The 24,049-nt window shown below is 30.6% G+C and overlaps 1 protein-coding gene across 3 annotated transcripts; it reads right to left on the reverse strand.

Moving 5' to 3' along the window:
• Window positions 1-6,661: 6,661 nt before the first annotated feature.
• Window positions 6,662-8,872, reverse strand: LOC110616881 (NAC domain-containing protein 35). Of its 3 annotated transcripts, none has more exons than XM_021759393.2 (3): window positions 8,595-8,872; window positions 8,080-8,348; window positions 6,662-7,583 (listed from the first exon to the last, which is right to left on the reverse strand). In XM_021759393.2, exons 1-3 carry the CDS (start codon window positions 8,833-8,835, stop codon window positions 6,903-6,905), a joined length of 1,191 nt encoding a protein of 396 aa, XP_021615085.1. In that variant the 5' UTR covers window positions 8,836-8,872; the 3' UTR covers window positions 6,662-6,902. The 3 variants fall into 3 exon arrangements, with proteins under 3 accessions (XP_021615085.1, XP_021615084.1, XP_043813219.1); XM_021759392.2 differs by having other exon boundaries at window positions 8,068-8,348; XM_043957284.1 differs by lacking the exon at window positions 8,595-8,872 and adding an exon at window positions 8,427-8,568 and having other exon boundaries at window positions 8,068-8,348.
• Between the last annotated feature and the right edge of the window lie 15,177 nt (window positions 8,873-24,049).

Here is a 24,049-nt window from a genome sequence, read left to right on the forward strand (position 1 = left end):
TTTTAATGTATGGTTTCACAGTGTAATTTATATCCCTTCATTACCAATGTCTTGATTTTGAGTTGTCTGTTATATTAAATCATATTAGTTTTCATTTATTAGTTATTGACTTATTGAATGGAATTCTAAATCTAATTTGCTAATTTTATTTCATCTTTTCCAAGGATTTCATGATCAATATTAGCAGAAAATAAATGAAACATTCCCTAAGAGACCTAGAGTGATGAATCCTATTTCAATCACATAAACACTTCATATAATTTTTACTTTATTCAATTCATCCTCATTTATGACTCATAAACTAAATAATATATAAGATGAATCAAAATATAGAAATCCTTATATAAGATGATTTATTAATTTCAAGTCAAAGGATCATTTACACAATCATTACTTGAGTAATTCATAAATACAGATTATTCTCAATATGAATTTTTCAGGTAGATCACTTCAGTGCACTTATTTATAAAATAAATACCTACATATTAGTTTTAGATATCTCATATATCTCAACTTATAAGATATGTTGCTTCCTCTAAAAGAAAAGAATATAATATGTACTAGTCTCAACATGTTTAAATATTGTCAAGTAATGATAATAAACTAAGAATTTTAGAAATATTACTTACATATAATAGGAATCTCAAAATTATAACTGCATTATAATTTTCTTTGCATAGTAATATGGTCTTATGGATTTTATCTTTACATTTAAAGATAAATAAATGACTATTAAAATGTATTAAGTACTTAAAAATATATAAAAAATAATATTCAATTACAACCAACCGATTGACTGTATAACACATTACTAATATATTCTTTTTATTCGATACTACTAGCAATGATCATCGGTGTTTCTATACAGAAAGGTGACTATATGGCCTGTTTTTTCAATCAGGTTGGGTTGGGTCAAGATTAATATGAGGTGATAGGTTTGCCTACACTTTTGGGCTTTTTCTTGCAGGTTTTAGAATAGTAATATGTTGATATTATGTTCACTTTAGATTTGAGCCTTTAATGTTTGTATTAGCCCTATTATAGTTGATATGAATATATACCCACCGTTTACGCTTTGATTAAAAAAAAAAAACACAGGATATACATTATTTTTACTGAACCCTAATAGTTGGATTTTCTAATAAAGTAAATAAAAATAAAAATAAAAAAAATTCAAAGTTTTTTCATCTATATTTTTCTAAATTAATGTCTTAGTGTTTAGGCATCTAATTACATTAGTACTACGCCTTCATGCATTTTTGCATGAAATATTAATTAAAGAATTATAAATAAAACTATGCAATATTTTTATTTAATCACCTACTCAATTAATTCTCTTCATCACACAGCTATTTGTTTTAATCATGATAAAATTAATTATCAATAATAAATATTTGATTTAGCATTATATAATGCAATAATATTTTTTTTGGGATAATTAAACTCTGAATTATTTGCATTTTAATATATATACTCTAAATTAATCACTTAAATTTATTAATTCATACCTACAGTTAAGTTTGACCATTAAATTTAATGAAGTCAGTACTAAAAATTAATATTTTAATATAACTAATAATTATTAAAAAAACTCTAAACTTTATAAATTTCAATAATTATATCCTAAACTTTTTTTAATAAATATATTTCAAATTAGTTTTCAATTTAGTTTGATTTTTTAATTTTGATTCGTTTTATTTATAATTTCAGATGGCATATTTTTAAAAATTGATAATTTATTTTTAATTTTTTTATCAACAAGTGTAACTTTTTGCATAGTTATAGATCATAAGTGGGGTGATAACATTAACTCTAGTAAATTAAGAAGTATAATTCTTTCTACTTGAAAAATTAGTTATGTTTATTATATTTACTTTAAATTCAAAATAACTAAATTCGTTAGACAAGATATAAATTGTAGTAATAAATTATATTGAACTTAGCCATTTCGGATTAATTAGACTCATTGTTGAATTTTAGTTTTATTAAAGTGAATACGATAAGTATAATTAATTTTTCAAGTAGTGAGAATTATGATTCTTGATTTACTAGTGGTATTATTATCATAACACTTATAATCGATAACTATGCAAAAAGTTATACTCGTCAATACATAAGAAAAAAAAGAAAAATGAATTATTGGATCTTAGAAATCTACCATCCAAAATTAGTAAATTGAATCAAAATTAAAAATCAAACAAATAAAAAAATTGATTTGGAGTATATTTATTAAAAATAAGTTGAGGGTATAATTGTTAAAATTGGTAAAGTTTAGATTTTTTTTAATAATTATCTATTTGAGTTATATTAAAATAGTAATTTTGGTGCTGACTAGGATGATAATATGATATTTCCATTAAATTTAACGGTCAAATTTAACAGTAGGGTATTGATATTATATAACAATTATCCAAAGTCAGTCATGAATTGTCATCATAAGACAGGACCACGTAATAAGGGTTTGACAAGTCGATACATGGTCTTGCCCGTAGAAAGGAAGATCCAGACATTGTAACACTAGTTTTTTATCAAGACTTGCCTTCTCCCGAAGAGGTCGAGTCTTTACATAAAGTTACTGTTATCAGGTATAGTTCAGCAGATTCCTATTACGCTTGTAATCACGAAATCATCGATTAATTAGCTGGTGGATTCTTCTATCAATTAGCTGGCACCAGTCGAATCTCTAGGAAATACTATAATTAACTCCATCTTCTTACAATATAAAAACTAACGATCATAGAGACAAATGTACGCAGTTCTTACACAATTACTCTTGAATTCAAAGTATTACACTCGCCCTTCTCTTCAATTTACTGACTTGAGCGTCAGAGTGGCTGCTGTAGGCGCCGACCACCTCACATTCTCTTTCTTGCAGGTGGACCAACCACACAGCACAGTCCCGTTGGACCAATCACAATATATCTCTATTTCCAGCGACATCATTTGGTTCCGTTGGTGAAAAAATCCATTGAATTCCTTTTCTCTTAAGAAAAAACCCTATTTTCTCTTTTGAAATGGCCGGCAATTCACAAGCTGCTACTAAGATTTCTATCAATGAGGGTGCTATAATTCCTTCTACTCCGGGCTGTGGGTAAAACACACCCCCTATGGTAAACAAAGCAGATCTCAACGATCTGAACAATGAGAAAATGCTCCATTATATCAAAAGGTTGCAAGCAACTCTCAAGCAATACAAAGTTCAGGAAGAGGCATCATTCATGGCTCTCAGAGGAAGGGAAGAAGCCTCCATTGATACCTCAAGGCCTCGGGCAAAAGCGATCTAGACGCGGTCTAAAGGGAAGGCCAAGTTTGAAGAAGAAGAGTCACCAGACGATACTCCAAAGGATGTCGACTGAAAGTTGATACAGGCTATTCAAAGGTACCAGAAAGAGCAGAAGGAAGACTATGGTCTGGACGGTATCTCGCCCCTATCAGAAGAGATCTTAGCAGAAACTTTTCCAATCAAGTTCAAGTTGCCAATCTTAGACAAATATAATGGAACAACATATCTCAGAAGTCACTTGACAATCTTTAGGATGACTATGCAGCTTCAAGATGTCAACGACTTCATGTTATTCTGAGTATTTCCGTCAACACTCACAGGTTTAGCTCAGAAATGATACCAACATCTAAGTCCAGGTTTAATTCAGAACTTATGCAATTTGCTATGTTATTTAAATCCAGGTTTATTACTTGTATACCTCTTAAAAAGCTCTCCTTTGACCTGTGAAAGATTTGTCAAGAAGAGGGCGAATCTTTAAGGAGTTTTATCTCACGGTTTAATGCAGAAGCAATATAGGTGGAAGAAATAAGTTATGAGATAGCATGAAAAAAGAAATACACAACATCAAGTTTATGGATTCTCTAATAAGAACCCAGCCGCTATGTACCAACAGCAGATAGGCAAAGCTCAGAAATACGTAAGACTAGATGACGAAGTTCAAACATTGAGAAAGGATAAAAATGACGAATCAAAAGCGAAATCAAAAGTCAAAGAGGCGATGATATATAATTAAATTATATATACTAATAAAATATATTTTGATAAAATTAGAAACAAATTAAATTAAAATAATTGTTACTATTTTCTTAAAAAAAAATACTACTTTCAGCTAAACTACTACGTAGTTTTGCTATAAAAAATAAAATAAAATAAATAAATTTATAACATATTAAAAAATAATAAAATTCGTTTAATTAGACTTTATTTTTCATAGAGAAATTACAATCAAGTTTTTAAAAACTCTGTTGGGAGTTTTTCTTTTCTTTTCCTTTTAAGAGTTTGGAAATTGTAATAGTGAAAATTATATTATGTTTAGTTATTTAGTGTTTTAATATATTTTAGATAAAAATACTATATAATATTATGAATATATACTTGATATTATTTTGAAGTTGAAATGTGAGATTTGTTAGTTTGATGTAAAATAGAAGTATTTAATTATTTTAATGAAATTTAAATTTTATTATAGGAATCTAGAACCGTATTAAAATCGTACCAAAATCGAAACTGAAATAAGAATCGATTATAGACGAATCGAAACTGAAAACACATAGAACCATACCAAAATCATACCGTATTTCGATTTCGATTCTAAATAATCGAAGAAACTAACTTTCAGTTTGAATTTTTGCAAGAATACGTCACAAAATCAGAACTATACACTCTTAAGTGGAAAACAAAGAAGTAAGAGTAAGCCAACCATATTCTAAAGGAAGAAAATGTGGAATGGCTTTCAAGAAATGCGATAGCAATATTTTTACCTTTAAATGCTTTTCCTTAGGTTACTCTAGAGTTCTTACCTTTGACTTCATAGAACAAATAATCACAAAAAAAATAAAAAATAAAAACCATATTCTTTAAATTTTTTTTACTAACTCCACTTTGTACTTTTGTTATTTTGTCAATTAAATTTTATTTTTTATTTTAAAAATTAAATTCTACCCTTTTAATATTTAATTAAATATACCTTAATTAAATATACCTTAATCGGTATATTTGCATGCCATGTTTCCCATAAAAATCTCTAAATTAATCCTAAATAACATCTAATAGATGATCTCAAATTAACCATTAAATTAATTTGAAAAAAAATTAACTAATTTTTTTAAAAAATAAAAATTGGAGATTGGAGAAATAAAATTCGAGAACTCTCAGATTTATTCAAAATATTTTAATTAAATAATTTTAAAATAAAAAATAAATTAACAAATATTGTAAAACTTCAAAATGTAATAATAATTCTCCCATATATAATTTATTTTATAAAAAGTAACGTGTAAAATATAATAAGGTTAAGTCAATAGACATCCCCGTGATGCCCAAAACAAAGTATAACCAAGCCAAGTGAAAGAATATGGAGTCATAATATTAAAATAAAAAATAAAAAACAAAAGCAAAAGTTCAACCCCTTTCTCTAGAATGATTCCATTTTCTGTGAGGATCTATAATTCAAAAGTATTTTTGCTGCCTGATCATAATTTTTCATGCATCCAAAGATGATTTTTTCTTACCTACATATACCTATATTCAATCAGTAATAAAGTATTATTTAAAATCATGATAGATTTTATTAAAAAATATAGTAAATTTTATCTAAAATCATGGTGAATTTTATCAAACTTTTTTTTTTCTTTTCCTTTCTTTCTTTCCAAGAAAAATGCAATAAAAGGATGAAATATATGCACATACCCAAGACAGGTCAATCCCAACCTAAAGCTTACTGTTTCTAAAGAAAATGCAATATATGCATGCACAAGAGATAGGTCAATTCCCAACCTAAAGCTCTTCTACACAAAATCAAAGACATAGCTGTTTCTTTTAGGAATATCAACAAACAGTTGAATGGGATAAGAATAAAGAAGGGAAATATTGAACATAGTAGCAATGACTACACCTCAGCCACTACACAGTCAATTATGCCACAGTATATGTAGACCTCTATATATGCACTTCAATTCATGTAATAACCAGGCATAGTTAAAATGCAGTTAATTTCTTATTCATATGTAAAATGTGAAGATAGGCTGGTATAAGATCAAAGACTTTATTAAAATTGCTATAGTTTTATAACGGTCCAGTCCTATCCTTGAATTCTGTCTGCGTGTGTCGTATCTTGGAAAAAAAAAAAAAACTTATTGTGTGTGTGAACCTTCAAAATTGTCTGAAAAGATCCAAAAGCAAAGACAAGTTTTTTATTTGGAGGGGTTGATTAGTTTCTTCTCACCCACAAAATAAAAGAATCAAAATCAAAATGAGAATCTATGCATGCTGTCTTCATTTTAGATGTTGGGCTGTGATATATGCAAGGGGTCCAACCTTGTTCTCTCTATTACTCTTAACTACTTTCCAAGATGTTATATGTTCCTTGTCTCTACATACTCTCTGTGCCCCAATCACAGCATCATCATGTTTTCTCTGAACTTGCACTGAATACCTTGAGTGAAAGAGTCCTACACTTTGCTTAAATCTCCATTTTAGACCAAGACAAGACAAATTTCTCAGCTCAATAATGGACATTTTCTTTCTGGAAATGAAATTGACTACACAAGTTACAATAATCATACCCACATGATTAGCTTCCAAGTACCAAGTGAAACCTCAAAATTTTAAGGATAAAACAAAATTCTATACCATGAAAGAAAACAACCCTATCATCAATTAAATCCAAAACCCTAATATAGAAACAGATCATACATTATAATCAATATCAGACAATTGATCAAAACATAATGACATTAATTAGAGTTGATAATTAGAAAGAACCTACATATATATATATAGATAGATTGATTGATTAGTTATGGGACCATCACCAGCAATATAAACTTTATAAAGTACAGCTAGCTAACTAAACTATCATAGATATGATTTTATATATGTATGTGTGCAGTTCATTGATTTACTTGAATGGATTGTTAACGTTGTACTCTCTATTTGCTTCTGGCATTGGGTTCCACTCCCACAATCTCTCCGAAAAGGCGGCCGGCAGTGAGTTGGGTAGCACGTTGAGAGCCAGCGGCTGTGTTTGCGGTGCCATGATAGAGAATTGTGAAGGTTGCTGCTGTTGTTGATGATGGAGATTGTAATATTGTTGCTGCTGATGGTGGCTAATGCAAGCTTGCTGATAATTTATTAGTCTATGAAGATCATCAACTGGGTTGGACGAAGCCGAAGCTGAGCCGGCGAAGAGGTGGGTGTTGTTAGGGACTAAAGAGCAGGCTTGTCTAGACTGATTTAGAAAAATTTCTTCTTCTTCGATTGCAGCTGGTAATCCAAGTGATGTATTAATGGTAGGTACTGGATTGTACGCATTATTATTGTTAGTACTCTTGGAGAGTCCTAATGCAGTAGTGACATCTGAGCTACTACTTCCATCTGTTTCACTCATCTTCTCCATCTCTATTTGCTGAGATTGTACTCCTCCAAATGGTTGAAATCTTTCCATGGAAAGTTGTTGAGGATTTTTCTTCTCAGATTGAGCTCCTCTCGACGACGAAGCTCTCGACGGAAGTGAACGGGGGAGAGATGGGTGATCTTCCACTCCAGCTCTTTTATAAACTCGGCAAAGAGATATCTCAGCCTGGAGAAGGTCAATGATGTAAAGAAGCATTCAATATAAATATATATAGCTGAAGGATTTCATTGAATTTGAATTTCATGCATGGCTGTGCTATAAATTTCCTTGTGAAGACAGAGAAAGAAAACATTAAATATGATAAAATCCCAATTAAATAACAACAAGATTTGAATCTCTCAACTCATCATCATGTCAGAAGTATTTGTTTCTGCCAATTTTCTTATCTTTTATCCTCTAGTACTTTTTCAGATTGTGCACCTGCAACTTGTGAAGAAGTAAAGACACCTTTTCTTCAAGTCACTGCATATCCAAGTTAAGACATAACAAATTCATCTCTAAGAACTAGGGTTACTGGAGAGATTGAAATTTAAGTTAGAACCCATATTTTATGATGTGGGAAACCAAGCAAAGATGATATAATTCACCAAAAACAAACAAGAAATACCCTTTAAAGAAAAGCTTCATTTCCATGGAAATATATACTTACAGAGTTGTTTACCTTCTGATATCGTTCAGTTTCGTGATGTGGCAGACGATATTCATTCATGATCCAGCTTGTTCGGATACCTTTGGGAGCTTTTCCAGAGTAGAAAACTAGGGTTTTCTTCAACCCAATTGATCTGGAGTTCTCAGTTTTGATCATCCTGTCAGCTCCAGTTGCCTTCCAGTAGCCAGAAGTAGTTACACGATTGGGTCGATCGCCGTTTCGATACTTTCGGTCTCTAGGCACATAGAAGAACCATTCTTTCTCTCCAATTGCTGCCAAAGCTGATACATGTAGTAGAAAACTAGGAATTATATATATGATCAAATTGAATAAAATTGAACCGAATCAAATCGAATTATCTCGTATCTTTATACAAGAAAGAAGAGTAAGAGCTAAATTTAGAAGCAGAACTTGAAAATCCCAGATGGGTATCATAATATATATAGTAGCTAGTGGAGAAATAAGAGATAAGAAGAGAAAGAAAGCAGAAAAGGTGAGATAAAAAGAGAGGGAAAAAGGTTGATTACCAGGAAGTTCCCAAGGGTCATAGCGATAAAGATCCAAGAAAGTAATGAGCTCAACATTGAAACGCTTGCCCTCAACCTTACGGCGAAGGTAGAACTCAACAAGTTCTTCTTCAGTAGGATGGAAGCGAAAGCCAGGCATAACCATATCTTGTTCATGGTCATCTTTGGTGGTGGTGGTGGTGGTGGCGGAGGTGATACTGTTATCGTTTGGGTTAAGGCTCATGGTTGCTGCAATTGCCATAAACTAGCTATAGCAAGTAGTAGTCAAGGTCATAAACTCCTTTTGGCTTTGGCCACTCCCTCTTTATAGTTGAGGGCAAAGACTTAATTTCTCATGGAATTGTACGAATTGAGTGGTGCAAGTGGTACCCAACTATGGATTATTACATTAATTCTACGTAGAAAATCCATTTTATGTATTTTTGTATAAGCCAATAATATTATCAAATTACTTCACAAGATTTAACGATAATTAATAGTCCATATATGTAAAATATTATATAAAATAATTTTTATTCGAATCGATAAATTATAAAAATAGTCGAATAAATTATAAATAAGATAGAATGTAATTCACTTTTTTTAAATTTGAACGAATGATAAATTTATTTAATATTTATATAATTGTTTAGGAGTAAATTTAATATTTTTTATCATACCATATGATTTAAGGGTAATTTTGAATTTTTTCAGCAAGAATTAAAAATGTATGAATAGAGAGAGAAGAAAAATGGCATTGAGGTCCTAGAAATAAGGGAGGGATATGCCTATAAGGTGTTTTAAGGTATGAAAATGACATCTCAAAGGGGAGGACAGCGTGGCTACAGCCCTCTGCGGTGGTTTTGGATCTTTCTTATAAGAAATTTTTAATTTTTATTTTTTTTACATTTATATTTATTATAAAGTCTTCTCATTTTTCATTTATTTAAAAATATACAAATTTTTATTTCATTTTATTTGTCCGTGTCTTTTTCACACAATACTAACAAATTCACATGCATCTTATAAATAATCCAATAATTGATATTTTTATTATTATATAAATATAAAAACCCTAATTAATATGCATTTTCCTCAGAAATATTCACATATATGTTGACTTTCAGTTCACGTAATTAACGTGTGGGAAACAGAAACAAAAGGAGGGAGGGTAAATTTATAAGATACTCTATGCACGGATCCCATTTTAATAAGAGAAGCAATATATATGTTGTAGCATTGAATAAAGTCAACTTTTTAGCTCCAAATGCATACACTAAATCAATTAAAATACGTTATATTATTTAAAATTATAATGAATTAGGATCCGTAACATTAATATAGCTCATGCTTCGCGAACTGAGAAAATAATTTTTTAATTAAATTTCATTAATAAGATAATTTGGTAATGACACAATCCTTGTTTAATTATTATTCATTGTTTATGAATTCACCGATGTAAAAATTTTTTTCGCAAACAGTGACGTACTTATCGCAATTGAATATTGAATTAGATTTCTGATTTAGAATCAACGTTCTCATCGTAATTGAATACTGAATCGGATTTCTAATATAAGGTGACTCTCCTTGTTAAATTTGCGATATTCTCATTTTAATTGAATACTGAATCAGATTTTCGATTTAGGTGACTCTAATATCAATTATAACAGACTGATTTAAACTGACTTAAATAATTTTTAAATTTATTTTTTACAGTTTTAAAATAGTTAATTCAAGTTATTTAGTAGTTTTATACTAATTATTATATATAATTTAGATTTTTTATACGTTGCGGATGTGAGAATCTTTGGTACAAATAGCTAATTCTCACAATCCGTGAATCTTTCCTAGAAGTAGCTGATTCTCACACAATAGCACTTACTATATGAAGCAATCAATAGTATTATCACTACTTTAACCATTAAAGTGGTTGCCACAACACAATAATCACCTTATTTTTCTTTTATTTTACAGTTACTCTTCTCTATCAAATGGTTAAATGATTTGCTGTAATATCAAATATATTAGTATTCTATTAGTTATATTAATTTTTATTAATTAAATATACATATAATCCATGTACATAAAATATTTCTCACAAATTTTTATCATTATAAAAAATATAACTTTTAATAATAAAAAAAATAACAGCTAATTTAATTTTTTCTCTTTAATATTACATATATAATGATGAACAATATAATTGATTGTTATTATACTAAATTATTATACTAAATTTTAATAATTATCATAAAATATTTTCATTAAAAAGAATATTGACAGTGCAAATACACAATTTCTTTTTATAAATCCACATCGAAAAAAAAGAAAGGAGGTATCACCTAAAATTACTATAAACTAACAAGCATTATCACTTATAGATTATGTAAACTCGCAATGATTATATATTAAATTTTTTCTTTTTTATTGAAATATTGTATATTCAATTATTATTAATATTTAATTATTTTTATTATTTTAAAATTATCATATAAAAAAATAATAATTTTTTATTTAAATTTTAATAATAAATTTTATTACATTTATTAATTTTTTTACAACTAAATTAATTTTATTAACGAATAATAAATTTATCATAAAAACCACCTATTATAGTGTCGTCGTAATTAATAATAATAATAATTTTTAACAATAAAATTACCTCTTATGACGACTTAATGATGAAGTAAAATGGTCATAAATAATTTTCACCCATCAATTTTTAATATTTTACGATAATTTTTTTTTCATTAGTGAATATTTTTATTATAGTGTATTTTTCCTTGAAATTATTTTTTTTTCTATACTTTAGTTAATATATATATATATATATATATATATATATATATATATACACACTTTCATTTTCTAATGATAATTTATATTTTATTTCTATTTTTTTAAATAGCAAAAAATTAGCTATATATTTTTAGATTTAAATTAAATTAATTTTTTGTAAATGTGCATTTATTAAGGTTTATTTAATATATTATTTGTATTTATTAAGATCAATATACTGCACTTTATCTGTATGTATTTAGCTTAAAAAAAATTTCCAGATTTTTTTATTAACTGCTTCTATTCAGGAGACATTTAACCAAAACATTAAAAAAATATATATATATTTAAATTCTGCAGTAAAGTCTATGATTTTCAAGACTAATATAGAAGTATCCATGCATCGACAAATTTTTTTATAATTTAATTATTAAATTTTGTCATTATTTTTTTTTATGAAAAAAAAAAAAGTGAAATATTGCAGTGAAAGAGAGTAAATGGTAGGGAGGTGGAGGTGTGGGGCAGAGGAGGCAAAATGTATATAGGTGGGGAATGGGTGAGAGCTGGACGTGCAAATTCATCAGTTTGGACTTATTATATTTAAAAAATATAATATATATAAATAAGATGAGTCAATACTCAAGGGATACCCGTGACCACTCCTCTTCATGACAATAACATCCCCCTCCCTCCTCCTCTTTGTTTTTATTATTTCCTTTTTTTACATTTTATTATTATTATATATATATATATATATACACGTACTCATACGTATTCATATTCTAAAATTTTTATTATTTTTTTTAAAATGAAGAACTAAAAATTAAGAGAGTAAAATCTGAAATTTCTCAAATCTACTCATATACACTTTATCACTAGGATAAGTTTGTGAGTGCCGTAAAACTTTTATTATCACTGCGATAAGCCGCCTGTGAGTACCCGCCTGTGAGTACCGTAAAAATTTTATTATTACTATCAATAATATGGGAGTCATTTAGAATTCGAAATTTTGAATTTTATATAAAAAATATAATAATTAATGTAAAAATGAATAAAAAGAAATTAATTTTTTTTTAAAATAGGGATCGGAGATGGAGGAATAGGGAACCTGGAATACCTCAAATTTATTCAGATGCACTTATTATCAGATTAAATCTGTGAGTGCAAGAAATTTAAGTTGTTGCATGATATTATTAATATTATAAATAATAATAATAATAATATTATTCAAATTGTGCTGCTAAGTAAATTTGTTTTTCTTCCTCCACCGTATACAATGCTTTTTCAATGAAGATAACTTGTAGAAATTACCTAATATGGAAAACTCAATTTCTTCACATGCTAAATTACTAAATCCTTACCAACCATGTCTTTGGAATAGAACTAGCTAGTTCCCTTCGCACAAAACTACTACTGTAATTGCTACTTCCCCATCCACCATCTCTAACATTAAACTTTTTTTTAAAAAAATATTTAGCACGTTGTTGCCTAAGTTGTTAAAGACTTGCCTATTAATCAATTTAATTTTAGACTAAAATTACTCAAATTTCTAAGTATTAAAAATTTTTTATGCTTATAAAATACGAGTCTGTTTGTTTCACGAATATTTTCTACATTTATCCGAATAATTGAATATATATCCGAATAATTGAATTTCTATTTTAAAATATAAACTCTTCATTTGAAATACAAAATTCAATAAATTTTTTTTATTTTTAAAGAAAATACATTAACATATAATTATATAAATTATTTTCTTTCAAAATAAATCATATGAAAAATGAGAATAATGATATTATTAATATAAATTATTATCCATAGTGTTTATCTATATATCTCCAAAAAAAAAACTTGCAAAGTTTCCCCTTTTGCTATTTAAAAGCTAAACCCTGTCTTATTATAGGACTAAAAGCATCATACATAGGTCATCAAGAATCCAAGAAAAAGGTTATATATGTATATCGAAAAGTCTCTAGAACAGTAATATTTTAATAATTATTGTGAAATTATTATTTTAATATTAATAAATTAATAGTAACTTTTTCATCTCTTAAAAAAATAAATAAATCACTATTTTTTAATACGACAGTAAATAAATCATTATTTTTTAATACGATAATAAAGGTATATGCGACGATTATTAAAGTATTGTTATTGAATTATAGTTATTATATGGAGTAATTAATTAGGCAATAAAATCCTTGAAAGAAAGGTTATATATATCTATACGTGGGAAGTGACACTTTCTTGATTTTTAGTCTCAAATGGGTGGGAAAGAAGAAAAGGAAAATCATTCCAGAAACATCACCACTTGCCTTCATGAATGAATGCTTACAAGTTACTTAGAATTAGATAAATGAGAGAGAATTTTCAATGACAATGACACCAACCTCCTCTCCTTTTCTCATAATTCATATACATTTTTTATATTTTCTCTTTTTTTTTTTAAATTGTTTTTATTATTATTAACTTATATGCATGTGTATAAAGTGAAGAGATATTACTAGAAGAAGGATGAAAACCCTCAAAAGTCAGTAATGCTCTACTTCCAACTAGAATCCGTTTCTAATTTTGAAGATTTGGTTGCCGATTTTGTAATGGAATTGGTAATCAAGTTATAGTTCATTAGGTATATATGTTAAACTAGAACGATCAAAGTTAGGTAGGTTGATTATTTTCACCCACCCATTATAAAATATTTCGTCCATATCTAGTCTCACTGACTTTTTCATTTTAACCAAATTATCAATTTTTTAAAGAAATAATTTCTCAAAAAAATAAGATATTATTTTTCGTAAATAATACTGTTATGAAAATTTAAAGACAAATACTCCATCGCTGAACTACTAATTTATTGACTATAAATAGTCGATCGCTTTAATAGATATATCCCACGTAATTAACTTGAATATTGATCGATTATAATTTTTATTTTTCGTCTTGGAGATGAAAAGAAAGATGGATTACTGGAAAGTTGTAGGAGCATTGACTAGATGATCATGAGAAGTATTCTCTTTTCTATCTTTGGTAATATTCTATTTTTTTTTCTATCATTTTGTGAGGTTGGCTTTGACATTTTGATGATACGCCAAAAAGGAAATTAATATATATAAAAAAAAATATCAAGTACAGTCATGGGAACTACAGAGAATTGAGAGAGAGATTATTAGTATATATATATTTCCATGATGGACGGAAACGCGTTCCCCTTATGTTTCTTGTTTCTTGCTTTGATCTTTTGTTTTTAGCTGGATTTTGTTTGGGAGACTAAAGGCTACAACAAGGGAAAAAATAACATGTGAAACTAAATGTTATAAGTTCACTAAATACTTAACTCAAAATATTTTATTTTTTTGTCCATACGAACAAAATTTAATTCTAATCAATTAGACAGAGACATGTGATTAAAAAGAAACACAAATTCACTTATATTAATACAAAATACAATTTTTTTTTTTAAAAAAAAATCTTTAATGGAAGGTTGTAAAGTGAATATTTTGTTACCTTAAAGGATCAATTGATTATGATCTTCATTATAAACAATAGTTTTAATTGATTTTATAATGTTTTGCAAACAGTGATTAGGGTGGTTGTTTAAGATTATCAACATTCAGCTAGTAGCTTTGGAATCCATTTGGACACCAATCTAATTTTAAAGCATCGTATACTTTGGTGTAACAATGTTGTTGCAATTTATTTAACATTTAATATGTGTTTTATGAGTACACTATTATTACTTTTGATACGGAGCAACTAACCTTAAACTTTATAGCAGACTTGGATCAGATTTAATTTTTATTGTCGACGTTTGATGAAGACTCATAATAGGTTTTTGGAAAGAAAATTTCGAGACACACAACTTTCAAAAGTGTGATGAGGGCTGCAGGCCTATCACAAATGTCGAGGCGAAAATTCTACCGTTTAGGGATTAATTTTGTATTTTAATTATTTTTTTAGATATTTTTATAATTTTGCATGATTTTTTTTATTATAAATAACATTTCTTTGACTATTTGAAATTCACCTTTTCAATTTTTAAAGAATTTCAATAAGACTTTTTGGTTTCTAACCTATCGTTTCATTTATATTATTTTAATCAAACGATTTGCTTAAAACTCCTGACGGAGTCTAATAAATCCTTTATCAACTTTATTCGTAAATGTATTGATCCCAAACAATTTCAAGTTCGATTTCTTTTAGGCAAAAATCAGATCGCAAATATCTTTACAAAGCCACTTTCTCAAATGTAATTGTTTCATCATGGCCACTTTCTTCATCTTTAGCGTCTAGATCGGTGCCTCAGTTCGAAGGGGGTGGTAAGATATATTTGTTAACTTATCAATATGGTACGCATTGGTTTAATGAGGCTACACACTGTTTTATCTTTATCAAGTTTCTTCTCTTCATAATAGTTTAGGTGGAGAAGTCTGTTTTTCTGTTTTTGCTTCTTCACGTGTATTTTGCTCATCTTCTTTCTTCTCTTCTCTGCTCATACTCTATATAAATACTCCTTCAGATGATTAATAAAGATATAGAAAAATTCTCGCCCATCTCTTTTCTTTCTTGCACATGGTATCAGAGTTTGTGTCCTAAATATGTGCGACGATTGTTATTATTTTTTTTCAAATCTTGTTTTCTATGAAGGAGCTTTGCTAATGGTGGAAGCGAGTTCTAGTACGATGGAGGAAGGAAGAAATCAAACAGTTATCAATAATCTACTGTAAGTAGATTCAAATCCAATGTCACTGCAAAATTATGATAATTCAAGTATGACTCTTGTTTCTGCTCCACTTGGTTCAAATTACTTCACATGGAGTAGATCAATGATCTTAGCCTTAAGAGCTAAAAATAAGCTAGGTTTTATCAATGGGGTATTAAAGGTGCCTGTTTTTGGTACTATAGAGTATGAGAGAGCTGATAGCATGCTGAGTTCATGGATCTTGAATTCAATTTCAAAAGATCTTATAGAGGCTTTATTGTATACAAATAGTGCTAAGGATCTGTGACTTGAATTAAAAAAAATGATTTGGGGAGAGTAATGGACCATTGGTTTATCAAGTTAAAAGAGAAATTAGTAGCTTTGCGCAAGGCTCTATATCAGTTGCAGTGTATTTCACTAAGCTGAAGAAGCTGTGGGATAAACTTGGAGTATTAAATCCTATGATTATATGTGATTGTGATGTTTCTAAGATTTATTTGGAGAGAGATAATGAAGATAAACTAATGCAATTTTTAATGGGTCTTAGTGACCAACATGATCACATAAAGAATCATATCTTGATTTCATATCCATTATCTTATGTAAATAAAGCTTACTCTACGGTGCTGAGAGTAGAAAAATAAAGAGAGGTGAATGTTGTAAATGAAATAATGGAGAATAATGCTTCTACTATGGTGGTGAAGAGTCAAATGCTTAAAAAGGAAGAAGTTAGAGAAGGTGAGTCTAGTAAGGTAGGCTTTAAGAAGAAAGATTTTGGAAGAAAGAAAGATAGGTACAATGATTTTTGCAAAACACCAGGATATTGTTTCAAACTCATTGGTTATCCTGATTGGCATAAAGAACTTAAGCAAAAAAAAAAAAAAAAAAATCTAATCTTAATTTGTTGTTTCAGCAAGCAATAAAGGAGCATAAGATGTTAGTAGTCCTTCCAATGACTAGACAACAAGCATAGCTTCAGTAATTCTGCAGGAGATTTCAAGGCACATGAAGGGAAAAGCAGCGGATCAAGGTGGCTTGGATTTCTCAGGCTTTGCAAGTAACTCTATTTACTTTGCAAATGTTTTACAAATAGGGATTAGATTGTTGATTCTAGCATTATAAGTCAAATGTGTTGTAATCTAGATTTGTTTGACAAGCCATTAAAGAAGGAAAACTGTGAACTTGTTTTCTTGCCTGATGATTCTCAGTAGCAAGTCTCAACTTTAAAGTTTCATAATTTCCTGCATATTCCTAAATTCAAGCATAATTTGCTCTCAGTGAGTAAATTGGCACAATATTCACATGTGTTTGTTCAATTTGGCAATGACAAATGTACTCTATAGGACCAATAGAGTAATGAAGTTGTAGCAATTGACAAGTTACAAAATGGCCTATACCTACTGAATAAAGACTCTTTTGCATCCATAAAACATCCTGGAAGTACTATAGTTAAAGTGAATAATATGCTTTCTCATACTTAAGACATCTCAATAGAACTGTGGCATAAGAGATTGAGACATTTGTCAAAATAAAAGCTCTCTCATATCTCATCTATAAACAATAATGTACTCAGTATAACACCTCATGTGATGTATATTTTTTATCCAAGTAACATAGACTACCTTTCTCAAAAAGCTCAATTACTTATGTAAGAGTCATAGAATTGCTCCATATGGATATGTGGGGTCTTTATAACTGTGTCTCTTTAACTAGAGTTCATTACTTCCTCACTGTTATTGATGATTTTAGCATAAGTTCATGGACATATATGTTACCTAATAAAGGAGTTGTTGCTTATGTTGTTACTAATTTTGTATGCATGATTAAAAATCAATTTCACTTAAAGGTGCAAAAGGTTAGAACAAATAATGGTGGTGAGTTTCTAAGTTATTATCTAACAAAATTCTTCTCTAACAAAAGGATTTTTCATCATAAACCTGTGCCTATACTCCTCAGCAAAATGGAGTTGTCGAAAGGAAACACAAACATCTCTAGGAAGTAACAAGAGCTTTGATATTTCAGGCTCATTTATCAAAAATATTATGGGGAGATTGTATATTAATATCTACATATTTGATCAACAAAATGCCTACTCCAGTTCTTAATTGGAAGTCTCCATATGAAGTATTACATAGGAAGTTACCTAATTACAACAATCTTAAGACCTTTGTTTGTTTGTGTTTTGTTGCTAAAATAGGTCCTCATAAAGATAAATTTGATGTTAGAACTGTTAAGTATATGTTTTTGAGTTATGCAGTTAGTCACAAAGCTTACAATGTCATGGATCTAGCTACCTGCAAGATATTTATTTCAAGAGATGTACAGTTCCATGAGAATATGTTTTCCTATCATGAATCTGATCCTTCAATGACTTTTGTACCCTTACCCATCATTGATGATTCTGAATAAGAGCCTAATGTCTTACATTTCTCACTTTACTTATCACCTGCACTCGCTATCTCATCTACTCTTCTTTTTGAACCTTGTATTTCACCACAACCTTCCTTACCTAACTCATTTACTTCACTTCCATCTTCATTCACTCCTTCACCAAACTCATCTCTATCTTTACTTATAACAAAAGTCCCTCTAAAGGGAAGTAATAAAGTTCCTACTCAGCTAGGTTGGCTTCAATACATTGTTTCTGTTATTCAAGGTTCTTCCTTTTAACCTTTTGAGTGTAGCTCTTTTTACTTATCTTTTGTTGCAAATGTGGTATTTCACAAGAATCCAAATCTTACAAGCAGGCTCAAAATGATCGTAGATGGGTAGTTACTATGAAAGCTAAACTGGATGCTCTATAATTGAATAATACTTGGTTCATCACTGATTTGCTACCTGGAAAGAAGGCCATTGCATCCAAATGAGTGTATAAAATAAACCATAAAGTTGATAGCCACGCTTGTGGCTAAGGGATACAACCAGATAGCTGGTATTGATTATATAGATAGCTTCTCTCCAGCTGCTAAATTAGTCACTGTGAGAATCTTCTTAACCGTTGCTACTGTTTTCACATAGCCAATCCATCAAGTTGATGTAAATAATGCATTCTTATATGAATTTGTAGAAGAGAATTTGTACTTAATACCTCCAGACAGATATGACAAAGTTCTTAGAGGTAAGGTATGCAAACTGGTAAAACCTTGTATGGTCTCAAGCAGGCTAGTAAACAATAGAACAAGGAATTTACAGCCAAAATAATAACTCATGGATTTACCTAGTCCTCAGTTGATTACTGCCCATTAATCTAAGGGACTGGTGCTTCATTCATTGCGCTTATTGCGTATGTTGATGATGTTCTTATCATAAGGGCTTATTGAAGATGAGATTATATGGTTTAAAAGATTTCTTCATGAGACTTTTACTGTAAATGCTCATGCTAAGTATTTTCTTAGCCTTGAATTGGCACGATCTTCTAATGGCATATTTCTTAGTCAAAGAAAATACGTTTAGGATCTTGTTATTGATAATGGTTTACGAAATGCTAAGACAATTTCTACTCCTATGATCATAAACTTAAAGTTGAATACTAAAGATGGTGAACCACTTTAAGACGTTGAGTCTTGCAGGAGACTTATTGGCAGATTGCTTTATCTTGGATTCACTAGGCCAGATATCACATACTCAATACAATAGCTGAGTTAGTATATGCAATCTCCAAAAAAGCCTCACTGGTGAACAACCCTACATGTGTTGAAGTATCTCAAGGGTTGTTCTTCTAGAGGATTTTTTTTTTCTGCTTCTAACAATTTCCATTTGGCAGTGTATTCTAATTTTGATTGAGCTTCATGCCCAATGACAAGAAAACTTGTTCCAGGGTATTGTGTGTTCCTTAGTTCATTTATGATATCTTGAAAATCCAAGAAACAAGTCACGGTCAGTTGTTCCTCAGCCGAAACTGAATACAAAAGCATGGTAGCCATGGTGTGTGAACTTCAATAGATTTGTTACTTGCTTAAAGATTTTCAAATTCCAGCTCATCAACCTATTTCTCTTTACTGTGATAACAAAGCAGTTATAAATATTGCAATGAATCCTATTTTTTATTAGCGCACAAATCATTTGGATATTGATTGCCATGTAGTTAAGAATTGATTGATTGAAGGTTCATTAAACTACTTCATGTCTTTTCACAAAATCAATTGGTATACTTATTTACGAAATCTCTCTCTTCACCTCAATTTAAAGCATTGTGTCCAAGATGGGCTTGGTTTCTATTCAGCTAGCTCCATCTTAAGGGGGACGTTAACTTATCAATATGGTGCACATTGGTTTAATGAAGCTACACACCATTTCATCTTCATCAAGTTGCTTCTCTTCATAGTAGTTTAGGCGGAAAAGCCTGTTTTTCTGTTTTTGCTTCTTCATGTGTATTTTGCTTCTTCATGTATATTTTGCTTCTCTTCTCTCTTCTCTTGTCAGCTCATACTCTATATAAATACCCCTTTAGATGATTTATAAAGATATAGAAAAATTTCAGCTCCATCGCTTTTCTTTCTTACACAATATCTATCCTACAACTAAATCTAATTCCCACAGCATTGTAATTTATTTGACATTTAATATGTGCTCCATGCTTATACCTAGCATGTTGAATTAGATTATCACTTTATTTATGAATGTGTTGATCCTAAAAAATTTTAAGTTTAATTTTTTTCGGACAAAAATAAATTACAGATGTCTTTATAGAGCCACTTTCTCGATTGTAATTTTATTTCAACGTTGATGCTTTCTTCATTGTCTATCTACAAATGCATCGACTCAAGGTGGGTCAAGAGATACCGGTCCTACTGTAATACCCGGCTAGACTCCGGTCTCGGAATTCCTACCGTCCGGTGGAATCTCGGATGTCGGAAGCCTCTAGTAGGGTAGAAACATGATTTTCATAAAATATTTTAATGCGTTTTATGGTTTTAAACAAGATGAAAATGAGTTTTTGCATGAAAACAACCTTGGAGGAAAACCCAGGTTCGGCCGCTGAACATGCAGGCATTTCGGGTGTGCCTTAGGCCCCCGAAGGCATAAGTGAGGGAAGTCCAGGTTCGGCCGCTGAACCTCAAGTTCGGCCGCCGAACATGCCATGCATGCGGAGGCACGTTCGGCCCCCGAACGTGGCCTGGCCAGCCACTATAAAAGGGTCCCTTAGCCAAAATGGGCGAGCTTTTTTCCCCATTTTCGGCCAAGGTGAGCTCTCCGCCGTTCCTCACCAATCTTTGAGTTCTTCCTTCAGATCTTTCAAGTTTTTCACTAGTTTTCACCTTATTTTGAAGATTTTCAAGTTTTGAGCAAGTTTTGAGCTTGGAGACCCAAGGAAGTTGAAAATCTCCCATCTCCAAGTTTTGGTCGTCCCTCTCTCGATCTTCAAGAGGTAAGGGCCGATCTTGAACCCATTTCATGTTTTAAGTAAGTTTTATGCTAGTTTATAGGGTAGAATGGTATGTATAGGGTTATATGAGTTTTTGAGTTAATATGGTGTTTTTGAACAATGTGGCTTGCCAATGCATGTTTGATGTGTTGTAGATGGGGTTTAAGATAGTTTGAAACCCCTAGGAGCTTGTATGCTGGAGTATGTGTGTTGTAGAATAGGATTATGCATGTTTATAAGGTTTGGGAGGCATTGGAGGCAAGAGGAGCCAAGTTTCTGCCCTTTGGCAGAAATCAGGTTCGGCAGCCGAAGGACTTTCGGCCGCCGAACATGGCTGGGGAGGCAAGCCTTTCGGCTGCCGAAGCCTGCCCCCGAAAGGAGACTTTCGTCTCTGTCTGGGAGTTTCGGCCGCCGAAAGTGCCGCCGAACATGCATGAGTTTCGCCTCTGTCTGGGAGTTTCGGCCGCCGAAGGTGCCGCCGAACCTGCCTGACTTTCGGCTCTGGAGGGACTTTCGGCCGCCGAACCTGCCGCCGAAAGTGCCCTGTTCAGCCTTCCTTTGCATGTTTTTGCATGATTGTTTTGAGGTATTTTAGGGGGTTTTTGGGGGATGTTTTTAGAGTTATGTTCTAGTTGTTTGGTCCCTCATTTGAGTCCACCTGTGTAGGTTCGGACCCGAGGAACCGAGGATCCCAGCAATGAGTTCAGCTGCTTCTGAGTCAGTAGAGCTTCAACCAGAGGTGAGTAGAATAAACCTTTACGATTGAAAGCAAATAAATTATAAAGTTTTGAGCATGTTCATGCATCATGAATGTCATGTGATGGATTAGGTTGTTTGCATTAGAATTCACGAATATGTTGCATTGCATTTATGGTGTTGATGTGGATTGGTTATTGGATGATCCTTTAGTCCTCATATGGTATGATGATGATACGGCATGATATGGTATGGAAGTCCAGGTTGTACCCATTCTACGTCCCTGGCACTATGTAAGAGAAAGTCCAGGTTGTACCCATTCTACGTCCCTGGCACATTGGAGTGCTATGTTATGTTATGTTAAGAGAAAGACCGGTTGACCCATTCTATGTCCCGGTACCTTGAAATGTAGAGGACTATTGGTGACAATACCATCCGAGATGTGATTTGTTGTGATGTGTTGCATTACATGATGGCATGAAATTTTAAATGTTGTTTTTCATTATTCTGCTCACTGGGCTCTTGTAGCTCACCCCTCTCCCTTAACCCCCAGGTTTGCAGGTACGGGCTAGACAGAGAAGTCAAGGAGAGTAAAGTCTTGTATTTGTAATAGATAGGAAGTGGACATGATAAATTTGTAAGATGATGTAAAGTTGAATAGTCATGTTATGTATAATGATATTGAGGATTAGAAGTTGTGCTTGACTCTATGGGTATTGTTATCCCCTTTTATTACATGATCTCAGATGTTTTATGATGTATATGTGAACCAACTCAACGCATGTTATGTCGCCCATTGGGGCTTTGATGGGATCCCACAGAGGGGTCAATGTTATGATTATGTCTATGTTTAGTCCATGCACAGGTTGAGATTGGTACATGAGAAAATGAATGAAAGAAAAGTTTTAATTTTTATGTATATTGTCGATCATGTATGGGATTAAACAGATTAACAGGATGCATGTTAGGCTTGCTACGGGTCCCGGCGGCCTTAAGTCGACCTGGATCCTAGCGCCGGTAGCGGTCCGATTTTCGGGTCGTTACACCTACAATCAAATTTAACCTTACAAATTCAATCACCATCATATTCCGTGATTCCTCAATTATTTTCACTGGTAATCTCAAATATTTATTCATTTATGAGAATTGAATTCTCAACCTCGAAAAGTATCGAAATACTCGTATCAACGCTCGTTGATAAATATATATTTTTTAATTATATGTTCATTGAATTCAATTTTAATTGAAAAATGAAAAAACTTTCTAAATTAAATAAAAAACATATATGTGAAAGGAAAGTATTGAAACCTAGAAAGGCACGTTCTGTTTGGAACCCTAAGGAAACTATATAAGAAAGGTTCAAAAGGAATCATAACCATCTTTACAAATAGTTCAATCCAAAGAAACTTTATCCGTATGTTTTAAAAAATTGTTTTATTCAAAATTATTTGTCACTCAAAGAAACTTAAAGAATATTAATTATATTATTTTCTAACTTCATCCTTTTCTCTAAGAAACGCAATAATTATTTTTATAATTTCCTAAAACCTACAGAGCATCTCGTTTCTCTCTTATAAATTGATAAAGTAGTAATTAAATTTCGTCAAGAGTTTTAACCAATATCGTTTGGTTAAGACAATATAAGAGAAAATAGTTTTATTAAAATTTTTCAAAAATTACAAAAAGTCAGTTTCTAATAGTTAAGGAAGACTGTTTATAATAGAAATAAAATCATAATATGTAAAATTATGAAAATATATAAAATATCTAAAAAAAATAATTAAAATATAAAATTGACCCCTTAAACGATAAAATTTTCATATCGAACTCATCATATTTTTGAAAGTCGTGTATCTCAGAATTTTTTTTTCAAAAAATTATCGTGAGTCTCTATCAGATAACGACGACAAAAATTAAATTCAGTTCAAATTTATTGTA

The sequence above is a fragment of the Manihot esculenta genome, chromosome 6, assembly GCF_001659605.2.
Source record: "Manihot esculenta cultivar AM560-2 chromosome 6, M.esculenta_v8, whole genome shotgun sequence".
Classification (NCBI taxonomy): Eukaryota; Viridiplantae; Streptophyta; class Magnoliopsida; order Malpighiales; family Euphorbiaceae; genus Manihot; species Manihot esculenta.